At 45.3% G+C, this 16,770-nt stretch overlaps 1 protein-coding gene across 2 annotated transcripts in view; it reads left to right on the forward strand.

Moving 5' to 3' along the window:
• Positions 1–16,770, forward strand: part of SUCLA2 (succinate-CoA ligase ADP-forming subunit beta) — a 196,533-nt gene that overhangs the window by 55,732 nt on the left and 124,031 nt on the right. For both annotated transcript variants that reach the window (XR_010213687.1, XM_063952800.1), the window contains exon 3: positions 13,817–13,916. Coding sequence is in view for 1 of the 2 variants with exons in the window: in XM_063952800.1 (XP_063808870.1) it covers positions 13,817–13,916 (100 nt within the window). In the remaining variant the exon portion in view is untranslated. The remainder of the gene's footprint in view (positions 1–13,816; positions 13,917–16,770) is intronic.

A 16,770-nucleotide genomic window follows, 5' to 3' on the forward strand; every position in this document is an offset into this window, starting at 1 on the left:
TTTAATCTATTAAGGTTACTCAGTCAGCGCCAGGCATTTATTATAATAACTGCCTACTGGGGCGCTGTGTGTGCTGGCTCCTTATACTCTGTGTCTCTCTCTGAAGGTACTTTGGGGGAAACTGTGTCTGACATTTTCCTGTGTGTCTGTATGTGTATATATCTCACATTACCATGTCTAGGGACTCTGGGGGTCATTCAGAGTCTACGATCATTCACACTGACATGTGGGGGGACGCCCAGCACAGGGCTAGTCACCCCGCGTGTCAGTGCAGCCCCCCCCCCCCTGCAGAAGTGCAAAGGCATCGCACAGCGGCGATGCCTTTGCCGGGAGCTACTCTTCTCTCCGCGGCCCGCCACGCCTGCGTTGGCCGGACCGCACCTCCTAAATGGCGGCTTAACGCCGTCGTCCAGCCGCCTCCCACCCAGCGACCGCCTCTGCCTCAGAGGCGATTGCTAGGCAACGACGGCTGCTATGCGCCGGCGCAGTGCGGCGCATGCGCAGTTCCGATCGCTGCGCTGCGAGAGACTGCAGCAAGCGATCGGGTCGGAATGACCACCTCTGTATCTTGTGCTGCAGAGTGTGTGTCTTCTCCAGAGGAGTCTATTCCATGTACTCAGGAATGCAATATACTGTCTCAGCCTTCTGAATCCGAACCCCCATGGGAGGCTTCTATTAAGGGAATGATATCCCAGATTTCTTCTAGGATAGCTCATAATGAGACTAAAACACAGGTTTTGAAAAGATCTGTAGAGGTTTTGTCTATTCTGCTCCCGCTACCTCATCCAAGACCCCTGATATATATCCTAAAAAGCGTGCTCTTGCCCAAATAATGCAAGCCGACACGGATACCGACTCTGATACAGGAGATGGTGAGGGGGATATACTGGGGGGTGAGGCATCCCTTGCTAAGGGGGTGCAACTCATGATTGAGGCCATTAGGGACATTTTACATGTTCTGAGAAGGTACCTGAGCAGGTTGAGGAGGCTTACTTTACTGACAATAAGAAGTCCTCCATTACCATCCCTGCGTCCAAGGAACTAAACGCATTGTTTGATAAATCCTGGGAAAATCCGGAGAAAAAATTCCAGATCTCTAAAAGGGTTCTCATTGCTTTTCCTTTCCCTGAGGAGGATAGGTAAAAAGTGGGAAAACCCGCCGGTAGTAGACGCTTCTGTTTCTAGGTTGTCTAAGAAAGTGGTTTTACCTGTCCCTGGGTCCACCGCTTTAAAAGAGCCGGCCAACCGCAAGATTGAGACTACACGCAAATCTTTATACACGGCAAATGGTGTAGCTTTAAGACCCATTATTGCTTGTGCATGGATTTCTAAAGCCATAGTAAAGTGGTTGGGCACCTTACTGTAGAAGTGACATTGAATTGTTTTTACGTCACATAAAGGATTCTGCAGGTTTCATGGTGGAAGCCATGAAAGACCTTGGACATCTGAATGCGAGGGCTTCTTCCATGGCTGTCTCTGCACGCAGAGGACTCTGGCTGCGCCAATGGTCTGCAGAATCCAAGAAGAATGTGGAGAACCTACCCTTCACAGGTCAGGCTCTGTTTGTGGAAGCGTTAGATGCGTGGATCTCCACGGCAACTGCTGGTAAGTCAACTTTTCTTCCCTCTGCTACACCACCGACTAGAAAATCATATCCTACGTCTGTGATGCAGTCCTTTCGGACCGCTAAAGTTAAAAATTCCAAATCCCCCTCCTCTTTCTTTAGAGGTGGTCGGGGGAAATCACGAAAACCTGCACCAGCAGGTTCTCAGGAACAGAAACCTGGTTCTGTTTCCTCAAAATCCTTTGCATGATGGTGGACATCCAAGCCTGGAGATAGGGCAGGTAGAAGCAAGACTAAAAAATTTCTGTCATGTCTGGGCGTCCTCATGCCTGGATTCCTGGGTACAAGATATTGTTACCCAGGGGTACAGAATGGAGTTTCAAAAACTCCCACCTCACAGATTATTCAAATCAGGCTTGCCAGCTTCGCTGACAGAAAGGTCTATCCTACAGGAAGCCAGCCATTCAGAAATGTAAAAGGTCAAATGTCATTGTTCCAGTTCCACTTCTCCTACAACACAAGGGTTATTACTCAAACCTGTTTGTGGTGCCGAAACCGGACGGTTCGGTAAGACCGATATTAAACCTAAAGTCATTGAACCCCTACTTGAGGGAATTCAAATTCAAGATGGAATTTCTGAGAGCAGTGATCTCGGGCCTGGAGGAGCGGGAATTCCTGGTATCCCTGGATATCAAGGATGCGTACCTTCACTTCCCGATCTGGCCGCCTCACCAGGCTTATCTCAGAGTTGCGCTGCTGGACTGTCACTGTCCGTTCCAGGCACTGCCGTTTGGCCTCTCCATGGCACCAAGAGTGTTCACCAAGGTTATGGCGGAGATGATGTTACTCCTCCGCAAGCATGTTGTGAACATTATTCCTTATCTGGACGATCTACTAATGAAAGCATCTTCCAGGGAAAGGCTGTTAGAGTATTGCTCTCTCAACTCAACTGCTCCAGGATCATGGATAGATCCTGAATCTTCCAAAGTCGAATTTGGAGCTGACAAGGAGGCTGTCCTACCTGGGGATGATCCTCAACACGGAAGTTCAGAGGGTGTTTCTACCGGAAGAGAAGGCGTTGATGATAAAAGCAATGGTCCGGGATGTCTTGAAGCCAACCCGGGTATCTGTTCATCAGTGCATTCGCCTTCTGGGGAATATGGTAGCCTTCTATGAGGCTCTACAGTACGGAAGATTTTATGCACGGTCTTTTCAACTGGATCTCCTGGACAAATGGTCGGGCTCTCACCTTCACATGCACCAGAGGGATACGTCTGTCACGAAGGCCAGAGCCTCTGGTGGCTGCGATCCTCTCACCTACTAGAGGGTCGCAGGTTCGGGATTCAGAATTGGATCCTCCTAACTACGGATGCAAGTCTCAGAGGTTGGGGGGCAGTCACCCAAGTGGAAAACTTCCAAGGAAGGTGGTCAAATCTGGAATCCATCCTTCCGATAAACATTCTGGAACTGAGAGCCGTATACAACGGTATTCTACAAGCGGCACATCTTCTGAAAGATCAGGCCATTCAGGTTCAGTCAGACAACGTAACGACAGTGGTCTACATAAACCTACAAGGTGGAACGAAGAGCAGAGCTGCAATGTCAGAGGTAACAAAAATCATCCTCTGGGCGGAAAAGCACGCGGTGGCGCTGTCTGCAATCTCGAGGATTCTCAAAATGATCAAAAGAACAAGAGTTCAGGCTATCCTCATTGCTCCGGACTGGCCAAGTACGCGGATCTTCTGGAGTTACTGCTGGAAGATCCGAGGCCTCTTCCTCTTTGAGAGGACCTTCTGCAACAGGGGCCGTTCACTTATCAAGACTTACCACGACTACGTTTGACGGCATGGAGGTTGAACGCCAGATCTTAGCTCGAAAGGGCATTCCGAACAAAGTTATTCCTACCCTGATACAGGCTAGGATAGGAGTAACGTCAAAACATTACCTTTGGATTTGGAAAAAATACATGTCTTGGTGTGAATCCAAGAAGTTTCCTACGGTGGAGTTTCAACTTGGACGGTTTCTCCTTTTTCTGCAAGTAGGGGTGGATGTGGGCCTGTACCTGGGCTTCATAAAAGTCCAGATTTCTGCCTTGTCCATTTTCTTCCAGAAACAATTGGCTGCCCTCCCCGAGGTTCAGACTTCCGTGAAAGGGGTTCTTCACATCCAACGGCACCTTGGGATCTTAACGTGGTACTGCAGTTCCTGCAATCGGATTGGTTCGAGCCTTTACAGGAGGTTGAGGTCAAGTTTCTTACTTGGAAGACTGTCACACTGTTGGCATTGGCATCTGCTAGACGTGGGTCAGAATTGGGGGTATTGTCCTACAAGAACCCCTACTTGATTTTCTGTGTAGATAGAACTGAGCTCAGGACGCGTCACCAATTTCTTCCGAAGGTTGTGTCGGCTTTTCATATCAACCAACCTATTGTGGTGCCAGTGGCTACGGACTCCTCAATTACCTCAGAGTCCTTGGATGTTGTACGGGCTTTGAAGTTGGACGCTCTGTTTGTCCTTTAGGATCCCAACAAGGTTGGGTGTCCTGCAGAAGATTTCTCGCTGGATCAGGTTTACTATCCAGCATGCTTATTCTACGGCAGGATTGCCGTGTCTGAAATCCGTTATGGCCCATTCTACTCATAAAGTGGGTTCTTCCTGGGCGGCTTCTCTGGGTGTCTCGGCTTTACAGCGTTGCCGAGCAGCTACTTGATCAGGGTCGAACACGTTAGTTCTACAAGTTCGATACTTTGGCCTTTGAGGATCTAAAGTTTGGTCAACGGTTCTTCAGGAGCATCTGCGCTCTCCCTCCCGTACTGGGAGCTTTGGTACATCCCCATGGTACTAATGTGGACCCCAGCATCCCCTAGTACGTAAGAGAATATAGGATTTTAATTACCTACCGGTAAATCCTTTCTCGTAGTCCGTAGAGGATGCTGGCCGCCCGCCCAGCGCTTCATTTTCCTGCAGTTCTTACTTGGTTCAGTACTGCCTTGTTTCTTGGTTAAGTACTGTTGTTCAGCCGTTGTTGACTTGGTTCAAGCTGTTTGCTTGATTTTCTGTTATGTATGAGCTGGTGTGAATCTCACCACTATCTGTGTATTTCCTTCTTTCAAAGTATGTACGTCTCCTCGGGCACAGTTTCTAGACTGAGTCTGGTAGGAGGGGCATAGAGGGAGGAGCCAGCCCACACTATTAAACTCTTAAAGTGCCCATGGCTCCCAAGGGACCCGTCTATACTAATGTGGACCCCAGCATCCTCTACAGACTACGAGAAAAGGATTTACCGGTAGGTAATTAAAATCCTATTATTTACACACTGATCGCTCCCAGCTAGACCGGATTTTTCTGCGTAAAACAGCTAAACCCGCCCACAGTGCTTGGTGCAACGTGAAAAGTGCTGTTAGGGTGCCCAAACGGATCACTTTTCGACTATTTCTGCTTGCCAACATGGTCGCTGTTCGTGCCTGAACCGAGCAACAATTGAGTTGCTCTATCAGGCGTAATCTAGTGGCTGCCGTTGGTAAAACAATTGAATTGACCCCTTTTAGGTTATGCTGTTACTATGTGTATTCCAAGTACAGCACTGTAGAAACGGAGTTGCCTTTAAAAGTAAGATTATAATGATTGAATCATGCTTTTTGATTGAATACTAAGGGTCTGTTTGCACTTCATGCAGTGAACCATATTTCAACACAAATGAGCAGTGGGAACAAGCCCTACATCACCGTGGCATTAATGCTATGCAAGGTTTGCTAAAAATTTCCTCACCAAGCAGTCCTAAAGTTGGAGCTTCAAGTTGTAAGTTTAGTGTAAAATGAAAACTTGGAAGGTAATCCATCCCATTTGCACAAAGGAACCTTGATCACATCAACACTACCATGGCTCTGTTGTTATACAGTGAATATTTGTTGTAAGTAAATATACAGAGCATGCAAGTATGTTGTCTTAGGGATATCCCACGTGGGAAATATGCAAACATCAGTGTGCCAGAACTGCTTCTTGTAGATAGAAGCCTAATGTCCCTGGAGTGGCTGTTACCTGGTGCTCCAACAATGCAGCAGTGGATGTTTGTTAATAACTTGGTCCTCCCTTTGGGAAATTGTCATAGGCTTGTACGGCGAGCGGCAAGGGATTACACTAGCGCTAGATATAAAATTCTCCTGTATAGTGTAATAGACCTTTATACGTTTTGCATTAGTTATCCATAATAATGGAGGCTTTATGAACTCTGATGAATTTTCCGTTTGCTATTGTGCATCTAGAACATGTACTCTATAATCTGTTTTGCTTCTTCCTCCGTTCATTGTTAGCTGATATTCTATAACAAGTGATCTTCCACCGCCATGGCATCATATTATTCCGGAGAATAAAATAAAACCTAATGTTATGGGATCCATACGTCAAGGGAGCATTGGGTCAATTCCATGTTTCTGCCAATGCCTGGGGCAGGTGATTGGGGAACTCAAACTTGTTGGAAATCGTTGATTCGCCATTTCTGGACAAAAAAAAAAATCATTGGGTAACGCGCTGTATTTTGCCATTTCCCTAACTGATCTCTGTTTTCATCTTGTATTGGCAGAATGGGGTATCGTGGCTCAGATGATTGGCCCACATGAAATGTTGTTGCCATTGGTTTACTTTAATTATATTTTATATGAAAAGTCTTTTAACCATTACTCCATGCATTTCATATTATACTCTATATGGCCATGTGTTTTGTTTCTTCCTTTTCTAGTCATACAATTGTGCATTGTAAGAGGTTAAATAATTCACTGATTTGATTGGCACAAGGTAGCGGATTATGCTAATTGGTTATGTTATCTCCAGAAATGGCTTATTTTATGATGCAGGAAACTCCATTTAGTAATGTGCTGAAGCCGATCTATATTTATACACAGCCTTGTGTCTTGTTTCAGCTTGCAGAGGAATGCTTAATACTATTCCCGTAGAGTCCTTTTTGAGCATTCGACTCCGATGTTTCAGACATTGTAATTATTACGCTGCCTGTGCACTGGCTACAAGATTTACAGAGTTCCCTCTGCAAGTGTATAGTATTTCAGTCATTTCTTAGGTATATTGTTGTCATTTTTTACCTTGGTTTGGGGGAAATCTAAAACGTAACAAAGCCGCTAATAAACCTATATTTCATCCTGTTCTGTTCTTATCAATGGCTACATTACAAGATTTGTAATAATTGTTGGGTAAAAGTCCAATTTTGGTGGAAGATCATTTCTCATACGTCCTAGAGGATGCTGGGGTCCACTTCATGACCATGGGGTATAGACGGTTCCGCAGGAGCCATGGGCACCAACACTTTTCAATGGGTGTGAACTGGCTCCTCCCTCTATGCCCCTCCTCCAGACCTCAGTTTTAGAAATGTGCCCAGGCAGATTGGATGCACTCTGAGGAGCTCTACTGAGTTTCTCTGAAAAGACTTATGTTAGGTTTTTTATTTTCAGGGAGAACTGCTAGCAACAGACTCCCTGCTTCGTGGGACTGAGGGGGCAGAAGTAGGAACCAACTTCCTAAAGAGTTTCATGGCTCTGCTTCTGGCTGACAGGACACCATTAGCTCCTGAAGGGTACTAAACGCTAGCCTTGTCTAGATGCTCACTCCCACAGCACGCCGTCACCCCCCTCGCAGAGCCAGAAGTCAGAAGACAGGTGAGTAGAAGACAGATCTTCTATCAAGAAAAGTGATGGCTGAGGTACAGCGCGGCTGGCGGGAGCGCAGCGCGCCATTGCTGCCCACACACGCAGGTACTGCAGGGTGCAGGGAGGGGGGGAGGGGAGGGGGGGAGGGGGCGCCCTGGGCAGCAAAAATACTTATAAACTGGCAAAAAGGAGGCATAATATGCCTCTGGCACAGCCCTACCCCCACCAGTATAAATACTTTAAAAGATTACGGAGTGAAAAACGCGCCATTGCGGGTGCGGAGCTTCTTCCTCAGGCAGCCAGCACACTGCTCAGCGCCATTTCTCTCTCCTCAGGCTGCAGAGACAACGCTGGTCCTTTCCTCCACTTCTGACTACAAGTATCAGGGTGAAAATAAGGGGGGGCACAAAGCATTTTTGGTGCATTACACGTGTGAATTACTGTGTAAAAAGCACTGCTTGTCTGAGGGCATTCTGTGTTCACAGGCATTAGATATTGGCGCTGGGGTTGTGAACTGGCTGCTCCTAAACCGTGTCCCTCTGACAGATTTTACTGTGGGTCTGTCCCCTATAAGTCCCAGTGTGTCTGTGTAGGTGTTGTACACGTGTGTGACATGTCTGAGGCAGGGAGTTCCTTCCCGGAGGAAGCCATTTTAGGGACACAGAGTTGTAATGTGATGGCGCTGCCGACACACCAAGAGCCTGCATGGGTGAAAGAAATACGTGATAGTATGCATCATATCATTAGGAGATTAGATAAATCTGAATCTCATGCTGAGTGCTGTGGAAAATCTGTGGAAGATGTGATTTTTCAGGGCTCTGTTCTTCCATCTGCAGGCGACCACTCTGGGTCACATAAGAGACCATTTTCGAATATTGTGAATATTGATACCGACACGGACACTGATTCTTGTGTCGACGATAGTGACTCCAGAGAAATACATCATAAATTGGCAAAAAATATACAATATTTGATTATAGCTATAAGGGAAGTTTTGGAAGTCACGGAGGCCACTTCTGTACCTCAGGAGAAGGCTTATTTCTATAAAGAAAAGAAATCCAAAGTCACTTTCCCTCCTTCCCACGAGCTAAATACTCTTTGAAGGGATGTGGGTGAATCCTGAAAAGAAATTTCGTATTCCCAAGAGGATTCAAATAGCTTACCCTTTCCCAGCAGAGGACAGGAAAAAATGGGAGTGCACTGTCCAGGTTGACAAAGAAGGTAATTCTCCCTGCACCTGGTACGGCTTCGCTAAAAGAGTCGGCAGACCGAAAGATGGAAACTACATTGAAATCCATTTATGTTGCCAATAGTACGCTGCTCAGGCCCACTATTGCCTGCGCGTGGGTGAGTCGCGCTATTGAAAAATGGTCGGAAAGTGTGTCATCAGAAATTGACACGATTGATAAAGATGAGATACTCCTTAAGTTAGGGAATATCAAAGACGCTGCCGCATACATGCTAGAAGCAATGAAAGATATTGGACTCTTGAGTTCACAAGCCGCCACCATGGCAGTATCGGCTCGGCGGCTTTGTGGATTCACCAGTGGAACGCGGACGCAGATTCCAAAAGAAACATGGAGGCTCTCCCGTATAAAGGTGAGGCCTTATTTGGCGATGGGCTGGATGCGTTAGTCTCAGCGGTTACCGCAGGTAAGTCGACATTTTTGCCTTCTGCGCCTGCACAGGCAAAAAAGACCTATCACCCACACATACAAAAAAGCGAGAGGTTCCCCCTTCTTTGCTGGTAGGGGAAAGGGAAAGAAGTCCACAGTAGCTTCAAGTTCCCAGGAGCAGAAGTCTATCCCTACTTCTGCCAAATCTTCAGCATGACGCTGGGGCTCCCTTGCGGGAGGCCGCTCGGGTGGGGGCACGTCTCAAACTGTTCAGCCAAGGTTGGATTCTGTCTGGCCTGGATCCTTGGGTGTTGCAAATCGTATCCCAGGGATACAAGCTGTAGTTTCAAGACGTTCCCCCATGCCGATTTTTCAAATCGACCTTGCCAGCTTCTCCTCCAGACAGAGAAGCAGTAACAGCGGCAATCCAAAAATTATGTCAGAATCAGGTCATAGTCCTGGTTCCTGTGTCACAACAAGGGGAGGGGATTTATTCAAGCCTCTTTGTATCTCCGAAGCCGGACGGCTCGGTCAGACCGATCCTAAACCTGAAAAATCTGCATTTCTACTTGAAACGTTTCAAGTTCAAAATGGAATCACTGAGAGCAGTGATTTCCAGTCTGGAGGAGGGGGGACTACATGGTGTCTGTAGACATAAAGGATGCTTACCTGCATGTTCCCATTTACCCTCCTCACCAGGCCTACCTGAGATTCGCGGTTCAGGATTGCCACTACCAATTCCAGACGTTACCTTTCGGTCTCCACGGCGCTGAGGGTATTCACCAAGGTGATGGCGGAGATGATGGTTCTCCTGCGTCAAAAAGGAGTCAATATAATTCCTTATCTGGACGATCTCCTGATAAAGGCGAGATCCAGGGAGCAGTTGTTACAAAACATCACACTCTCCCTGTCGATACTCCAACAACACGGTTGGATCATAAATTATCCAAAGTCACAGTTGGAACCGACGACAAGGTTGTCTTTTCTCGGGATGATCCTGGACACAGAAGTTCAGAGAGCATTTCTTCCGGTGGAAAAGGCTCTGGAAATCCAGAAACTGGTAAAACAGTTATTGAAACCGTCCAGGGTGTCTCCATCAGTGCATTCGGTGGTTGGGGAAGATGGTGGCGGCCTACGAGGCCATACAGTTTGGCAGGTTCCATGCCAGAGTGTTCCAGTGGGACCTGTTGGACAAGTGGTCGGGTTCCCACCTACACATGCACCGAAAGATAATCCTGTCGACAAAAAACAGGATTTCGCTCCTGTGGTGGCTACACAACTCTCACCTACTAGAGGGACGCAGGTTCGGGATCCAGGACTTGCTCCTGGTAACCACGGATGCAAGTCTCCAAGGCTGGGGAGCTGTCACTCAAGGATAAAGCTTCCAAGGACGATGGTCAAGTCAGGAAGCCTGCCTTCACATAAATGTGCTGGAACTGAGAGCCATTTACAACGGCCTTCAACAAGCGGTACATCTTCTTCAAGATCATCCCGTGCAGATCCAGTCGGACAATGTAACAGCAGTCACGTACATAAACAGGCAGGGCGGAACGAAAAGCAGAGCGGCAATGGCAGAGGTGACGAAGATCCTCCTCTTGGCAGAAAGACATCTAAAAGCTCTGTCGGCAATATTCATTCCGTGAGTAGACAACTGGGATGCAGACTTCCTCAGCAGACACGATCTCCATCCAGGAGAGTGGGGCCTCCACTAAGAAGTCTTCACAGAGGTGACAAGTCTTTGGGGAGTTCCTCAAGTAGACATGATGGCATCTCATCTCGACAAGAAGCTTCAAAGATACTGTTCTAGGCCGAGAGACCCTCAAGCGATAGCGGTGGATGCGCTAGTGGCCCAGTGGGTTTTCCCGTCAGTGTATGTCTTCCCTCCACTTCCGCTGATTCCAAAAGTGCTCAGGATCATAAGAAGAACAAGGGTTCGAGCAATCTTCATTGCCCTAGACTGGCCAAGGAGGGCTTGATACCCAGATCTTCAGGAGTTGCTGATAGAAAATCCTCGGCCTCTTCCTCTTTGCGAGAACCTGCTACAGCAGGGGCCGTGCGTGTATCAAGACTTACCGCGGCTACGTTTGACGGCATGGCTGTTGAGCGCCGGATCCTAGCCCGAAAGGGTATTCCCAAGGAAGTCATCCATTCAGGCCAGGAAGGGAGTAACGTCGAAACATTACCACCGTATTTGGAGAAAGTATGTATCTTGGTGTGAATCCAAGAAGGCTCCTACGGAAGAGTTTCACTTGGGATGTTTTCTCCATTTTCTGCAGGCTGGTGTGGAGGCGGGCTTCTGATTGGGATCAATCAAAGTCCAGATTTCGGCCTTGTCGGTGTTCTTCCATAAACAATTGGCCTCTCTTCCAGAGGTTCAGACCTTCGTGAAAGGGATTCTGCACATCCATCCTCCTTTTGTGCCTCCGGTGGCACCATGGGACCTTAATGTGGTGTTGCAGTTCCTCCAATCGGACTGGTTTGAGCCTCTACAAGAGATAGAGTTGAAGTTTCTCCCTTGGAAAGTGGTGATGCTTTTCGCATTGGCATCCGCACGGCGGGTGTCTGAGTTGCGGGCCTTGTCTCACAAGAGCCCTTACCTAATCTTCCATGAAGATAGGGCAGAGTTGCAAACTTGTCAACATTTTCTTCCAAAGGTGGTTTCTTCTTTCCACATAAACCAGCCTATTGTGGTGCCAGTAGTTACTGACACGTTCACCGAGTCAAATGCTCTAGATGTGGTTAGGGCTTTGAAGATTTATGTCGCTAGAACAGCTCGTATACGGAAAACAGAGTCGTTGTGTGTCCTGTATGCTCCCAATAAAATTGGGTGTCCTGCTTCCAAGCAGACTATTGCGCGTTGGATCAGAAGTATGATTCAGCACGCTCATACTACGGCTGGATTGCCGTTACCGACGTCGGTGAAAGCCCATTCTACTAGGAAGGTGGGCTCATCCTGGGCGGCTGCCCGGGGGGTCTCGGCATTGCAGCTTTGCCGAGCAGCTACTTGGTCGGGGTCAAACACATTTGCAAAATTCTACAAGTTTGACACCTTGGCCGATGAAGACCTTAAGTTCGGTCAATCGGTGCTGCAGGGTCATCTGCACTCTCCCGCCCTTACTGGAGCTTTGGTATAAACCCCATGGTCATGAAAACAGGATTTTAATACCTATCGGTAAATCCTTTTCTCCTAGTCTGTAGAGGATGCTGGGTGCACGTCCCAGTGCGTACTGTACCTGCAGTTTAGTTATTAGTGTTACACAAATTGTGTTATCTTAGTTCAGCATGTTGCTGCAATTGGTTCATGCCTGATGGCGTGTGTTATGTTGAATGCCATGTTGTGCAGCATGGTTGGGGTGTGAGCTGGTATAAATCTCACCACTAGTATTAAAGTAAATCCTTTCCTCGAAATGTCCGTCTCCCTGGGCACAGTTCCTATAACTGAGGTCTGGAGGAGGGGCATAGAGGGAGGAGCCAGTTCACACCCATTGAAAAGTCTTAAGAGTGCCCATGGCTCCTGCGGAACAGTCTATACCCCATGGTCATGAAGTGGACCCCAGCATCCTCTACGGACTAGGAGAAAAGGATTTACCGGTAGGTATCAAAATCCTGTTTTTTGCTACTGAACCACTCCAGAAAGCTAAAACCTAAGACAATGTCTTTGTTAGATAATTTGGGGCAAAGAAGAAAAAAAAAAGGATAAAAGGAACAACTTACACCAGGACAAACCATGTTACAATACATGCGGTGCAAGCACATATATTAATTTTTGCTTGTAGGATACTGGCTGCTTTTCTATGTAGCCCAGGAATACTGATAACTTTATTTTCATACTGCAATTTAGGGTTCACCTAGTACACGGACTACCCAACTCTAAGCGGCCAGTTTGGTTTCGAGCGATGTGCTCCTGTGCACATCAGTCAGGATTTTGGCAGAGCAGCATTGCTCAGTCTCCTGTACACCCTCATGGGGCTGGCAGGGTATAACAATGCAGTGAATGTAATGTGCAGGTTTTTGTGTTTTTTTTTTTTTTTATGTGCATCCAACTCTGAACTACCAAAATTGTTTTTCCCTAGAATAAAATTGGACTCTCACTAGTTTAATCAGGTTTAGTATGATTTACCTACAATCAAAATCCTGACGGTCAAAATACCGACTATTGACCGATGGTCAAAATACTGACATTTAAAATGTCGACAGGTCAAAAAGTCGGCACAAGTTTTTCATTGTTTTTTTGGTGTGTATGTCGACATGGATACCATACAAGTGTACCACGTCCCCTCGCACGGCTTGCAGCGCTCGCCATGCTTCAGGCACACTGTTATATACCCACTCCAGGTCCACTGGGATGGTAAAGTATGAACAAGTCGGTTTCAGTGGAAAAAATTATGAAAAGCTCATGTCGACTATTTGACCTGTCGACATTTAAATGTCTGTATTTTGACCATGTCGGTATTTTGACCATTGGCCAATGGTTGCTGGTATTTTGATCATCAGGATTGTAGGTAAAGTGACTATATCCCGTTAGATCATATATATACTTTCTTTTTATGTGCTTTCATGAAGACAATGATCAACTTTTTTTGCCATTTTAATTTTCCAATCAATTTGCATTCTGTAGTAAAACTGCAGCCAGCTATTATTCACTGGAAACCTGAGATTACTTGTGAGATATATAAAGAGAACATGCTTAATAAACCCCGATTTGTTTTGTTATTACATGGTTTTTAATAAGTTGTAGAACCTGTGACGTAGATTTATTTGTATACACAATATGTGAAGCGTAACCATCTGCTGATATGTTGCGAATGAGCAACATACTGTAATGTGAAATAATAAAAAATGAATTTGAGGCAAAGATCTTTACATTTCAGAATTTTGAAGAAAGCAAATAACTTAACGCTATCACCTGCAGCTTTGAGTCTTGATTAAAAAAAGTGTATGGGAACAATTGTCATTTTATACATATTTTTTTCTTCCTAAAGGTTCAAAGGATTTGGTAGTGAAAGCGCAAGTGTTGGCTGGCGGCAGAGGCAAGGGATCCTTTGAAGGTGGCCTGAAAGGAGGAGTGAAGATTGTCTACTCGTAAGTCATAACCTGTTAAAGAAACACTTATCACCAAAGTTGAAATGTCACATAAACGATAAAGGTAAAATACATTGTTCAGCCTTCATTTATTTACAAATGGGAAACAAAGCCTTTTTAGTCAATGAAGTACTAAATAAAGGTAACTAAGCACTAAAAATAAGAGCTACTAATCTGTCTGTCTTGAGGCCAATTACAGCCATATTATATGCTTGCTTATTTTTTACTCTGTCACATCAGTACCTACCCAAGTAGATTTTAGTCCACATTCCCTTCCCCTGAAACACCACTAGGGTTAGTTCAGTCAGAAACCAGTAACGCACTAGTGTAAATTATTGGATTGTAGGAGGAAAGGCGAACACCTGGATGTAAACCTTGCAAACATGGGAGAACATACAAACTCCACAAATGACACTGATTGAAATCGAACCTACCGCCCCTGTGATGAGATGTAGCAGTTCTAACCACTGTGCTACCTATTTTAAGAGAGGGCACGATTTTCAGGGAGAACAGGGCTGTGATATACTTTTGAATACACAGTACAGGTTGAGTATCCCATATCCAAATATTCCGAAATACGGACTTTTTTGAGTGAGAGCGAGATAGTGAATCCTTTGTTTTTTGATGGCTCAATGTACACAAACTTTGTTTAATACACAAAGTTATTAAAAATATTGTATTAAATGACCTTCAGGCTGTGTATATAAGGTGTATATGAAACATAAATGGAATTGTGTGAATGTAGACACACTTTGTTTAATGCACAAAGTTATAAAAAATATTGGCTAAAATTACCTTCAGGCTGTGTGTATAAGGTGTATATGTAACATAAATGCATTCTGTGCTTAGACTTGGGTCCCATCACCATGATATCTCATTATGGTATGCGATTATTCCAAAATACGGAAAAATCCGATATCCAAAATACCTCTGGTCCCAAGCATTTTGGATAAGGGATACTCAACCTGTATTATATTTCTGTATTTTTCTAGGTTCTCCAAATATAAATTATTACAAGAGGTCTCCACTTAATATTTTGATTCCTGTTTATACCCCGTTTTGTAGATTACCATGTTTGTTTATAAAAAAAATCCTCTAAGTTGAAAACCATACATTTTTATGCTTATTTATGAATATATTAACCCAGAAACAAAAATGCCCTCAGTATTTGTAACACAAACATTTTCAGTTACTTCTGAGTTTGCTTACCTAGAAAGTTAGCCTTTTTTCACAAATTTAAATTTGACTGATTTGAATGCTTGGTGTGAAGGAGAAGGCCCGTGGACACAAAGGCTCAAGACACTATATGCAGATGTACTTGGTTTTACATGTACAAGCTGTATCGTGGCACCTGTTAGCATGGTTTGCATCTGTTAACGTTGGACAGTGATTTCCCACTTGTTTTTAGGGGGTGCCTTTGACTCGTTCCTGCGCATCAACGGAGGTGATGTCTCACTTAGTTTTCCTCTTAGATGTTGCTCCATAGAGCCAGTGTTACTCAATGCTCGAGCTATGGATGCTTTGAATCCAACTAATTTTTGTCACTTGACTCCAGACATTCAATACAGCAGTCATGCATTTATACAAGTCACATCAAGAACGTAAAAGAACACCTACATGTACAATCTTCAGTTTGTGTGTCTGTGTGGGTTCATAGACCCACAATGATCCATGAGCTCCAATGCCACCATGTGCATGTTATACTACCCTGTACCATGTTGCTAGATGCTATTGATGTTTGCCACTACTACCACAGTTGCTACTAATGATGATAATTTGAAATCATTTACAATTTTAAAAGTTAATAAATGTGATGCATATAAAGCTGTCCTCTGTCAAAAATGGCATATTTGACTATTATACAGTATGAGGAAAATATTTGGGTTAGCCTATATGCCAGGATAAGCCTTGTACGCAGTGTGGATCTTTGTATTGGATGACGTCCACTAAAGTGGATATATGATTTTACACAGGTATATATAAACTCCTCCCCTCCAACCCCTTCCTCAGTTTTAAGGTGAGGTCAGCACTAGGTTAGCTAAGTATATATATTTTTTCTCTATTTTTCTTTTTCTAATTTTAACCTCCTTCCGCCCCCTTATATCCTACTGCAAAAAGCCCTCTCAAGATGCAGCAGTAGGGATGCCAATCCCGAAGCATTTTTTCAGTCCCGGGATTTGGGATTGAAAAACGCTCAATCCCGGGATACCCGGGATTGGGTAGGTGGGAAACACAAAAAATAAACATTTAATGCGGCCCACACTCACAGCCAACCTTGCCGCCTGCAGCAAAACGCGCTGCCCACCCACCCCACGTGAGGGGAGGGTTAGTCACTGTGGGGTCTGGGTGGGCGACGCGTTTTGCTGCAGTCAAGGTTGTCTGCGAGTGTGGGTGGTCTGGCCAGCTGGCATAGGCGTGACCTCTGATATCGCGTCACACTGCATGCAGCTACACAGCCGGGGGCAGACGCAATCGAATAAAAATTTAAAAAAACATGTTTTTTTTGTGTTTTTTTTTATTGCTAATAGCATATCTATTTATATTAGAAGGGATTATGTACTTGGTTTGTCTATTAGGAGACACAAGTATTATTTATATATTTTTTAAAAGAATATATATTTTTTTTAACTGACTAAAATAATATGGAGAGATCAGAGCATGGTTTTCAGTGGGAAGGGGTGGGAATGGTTTAAAATCAAGAAAAAAAAATGCGTGGCAACCCCCCTCCTAAGCATAACCAGTCTCGGGCTTTGAGCCGGTCCTGGTTGTAAAAATACGGGGGGAAAATGACAGAGGATCCCCCGTATTTTCACAACCAGCACCGGGCTCTGCGTCCGGTCCTGGTGCCAAAAAT

This window comes from Pseudophryne corroboree, chromosome 2 (genome assembly GCF_028390025.1).
Source record: "Pseudophryne corroboree isolate aPseCor3 chromosome 2, aPseCor3.hap2, whole genome shotgun sequence".
NCBI classification, from domain to species: Eukaryota; Metazoa; Chordata; class Amphibia; order Anura; family Myobatrachidae; genus Pseudophryne; species Pseudophryne corroboree.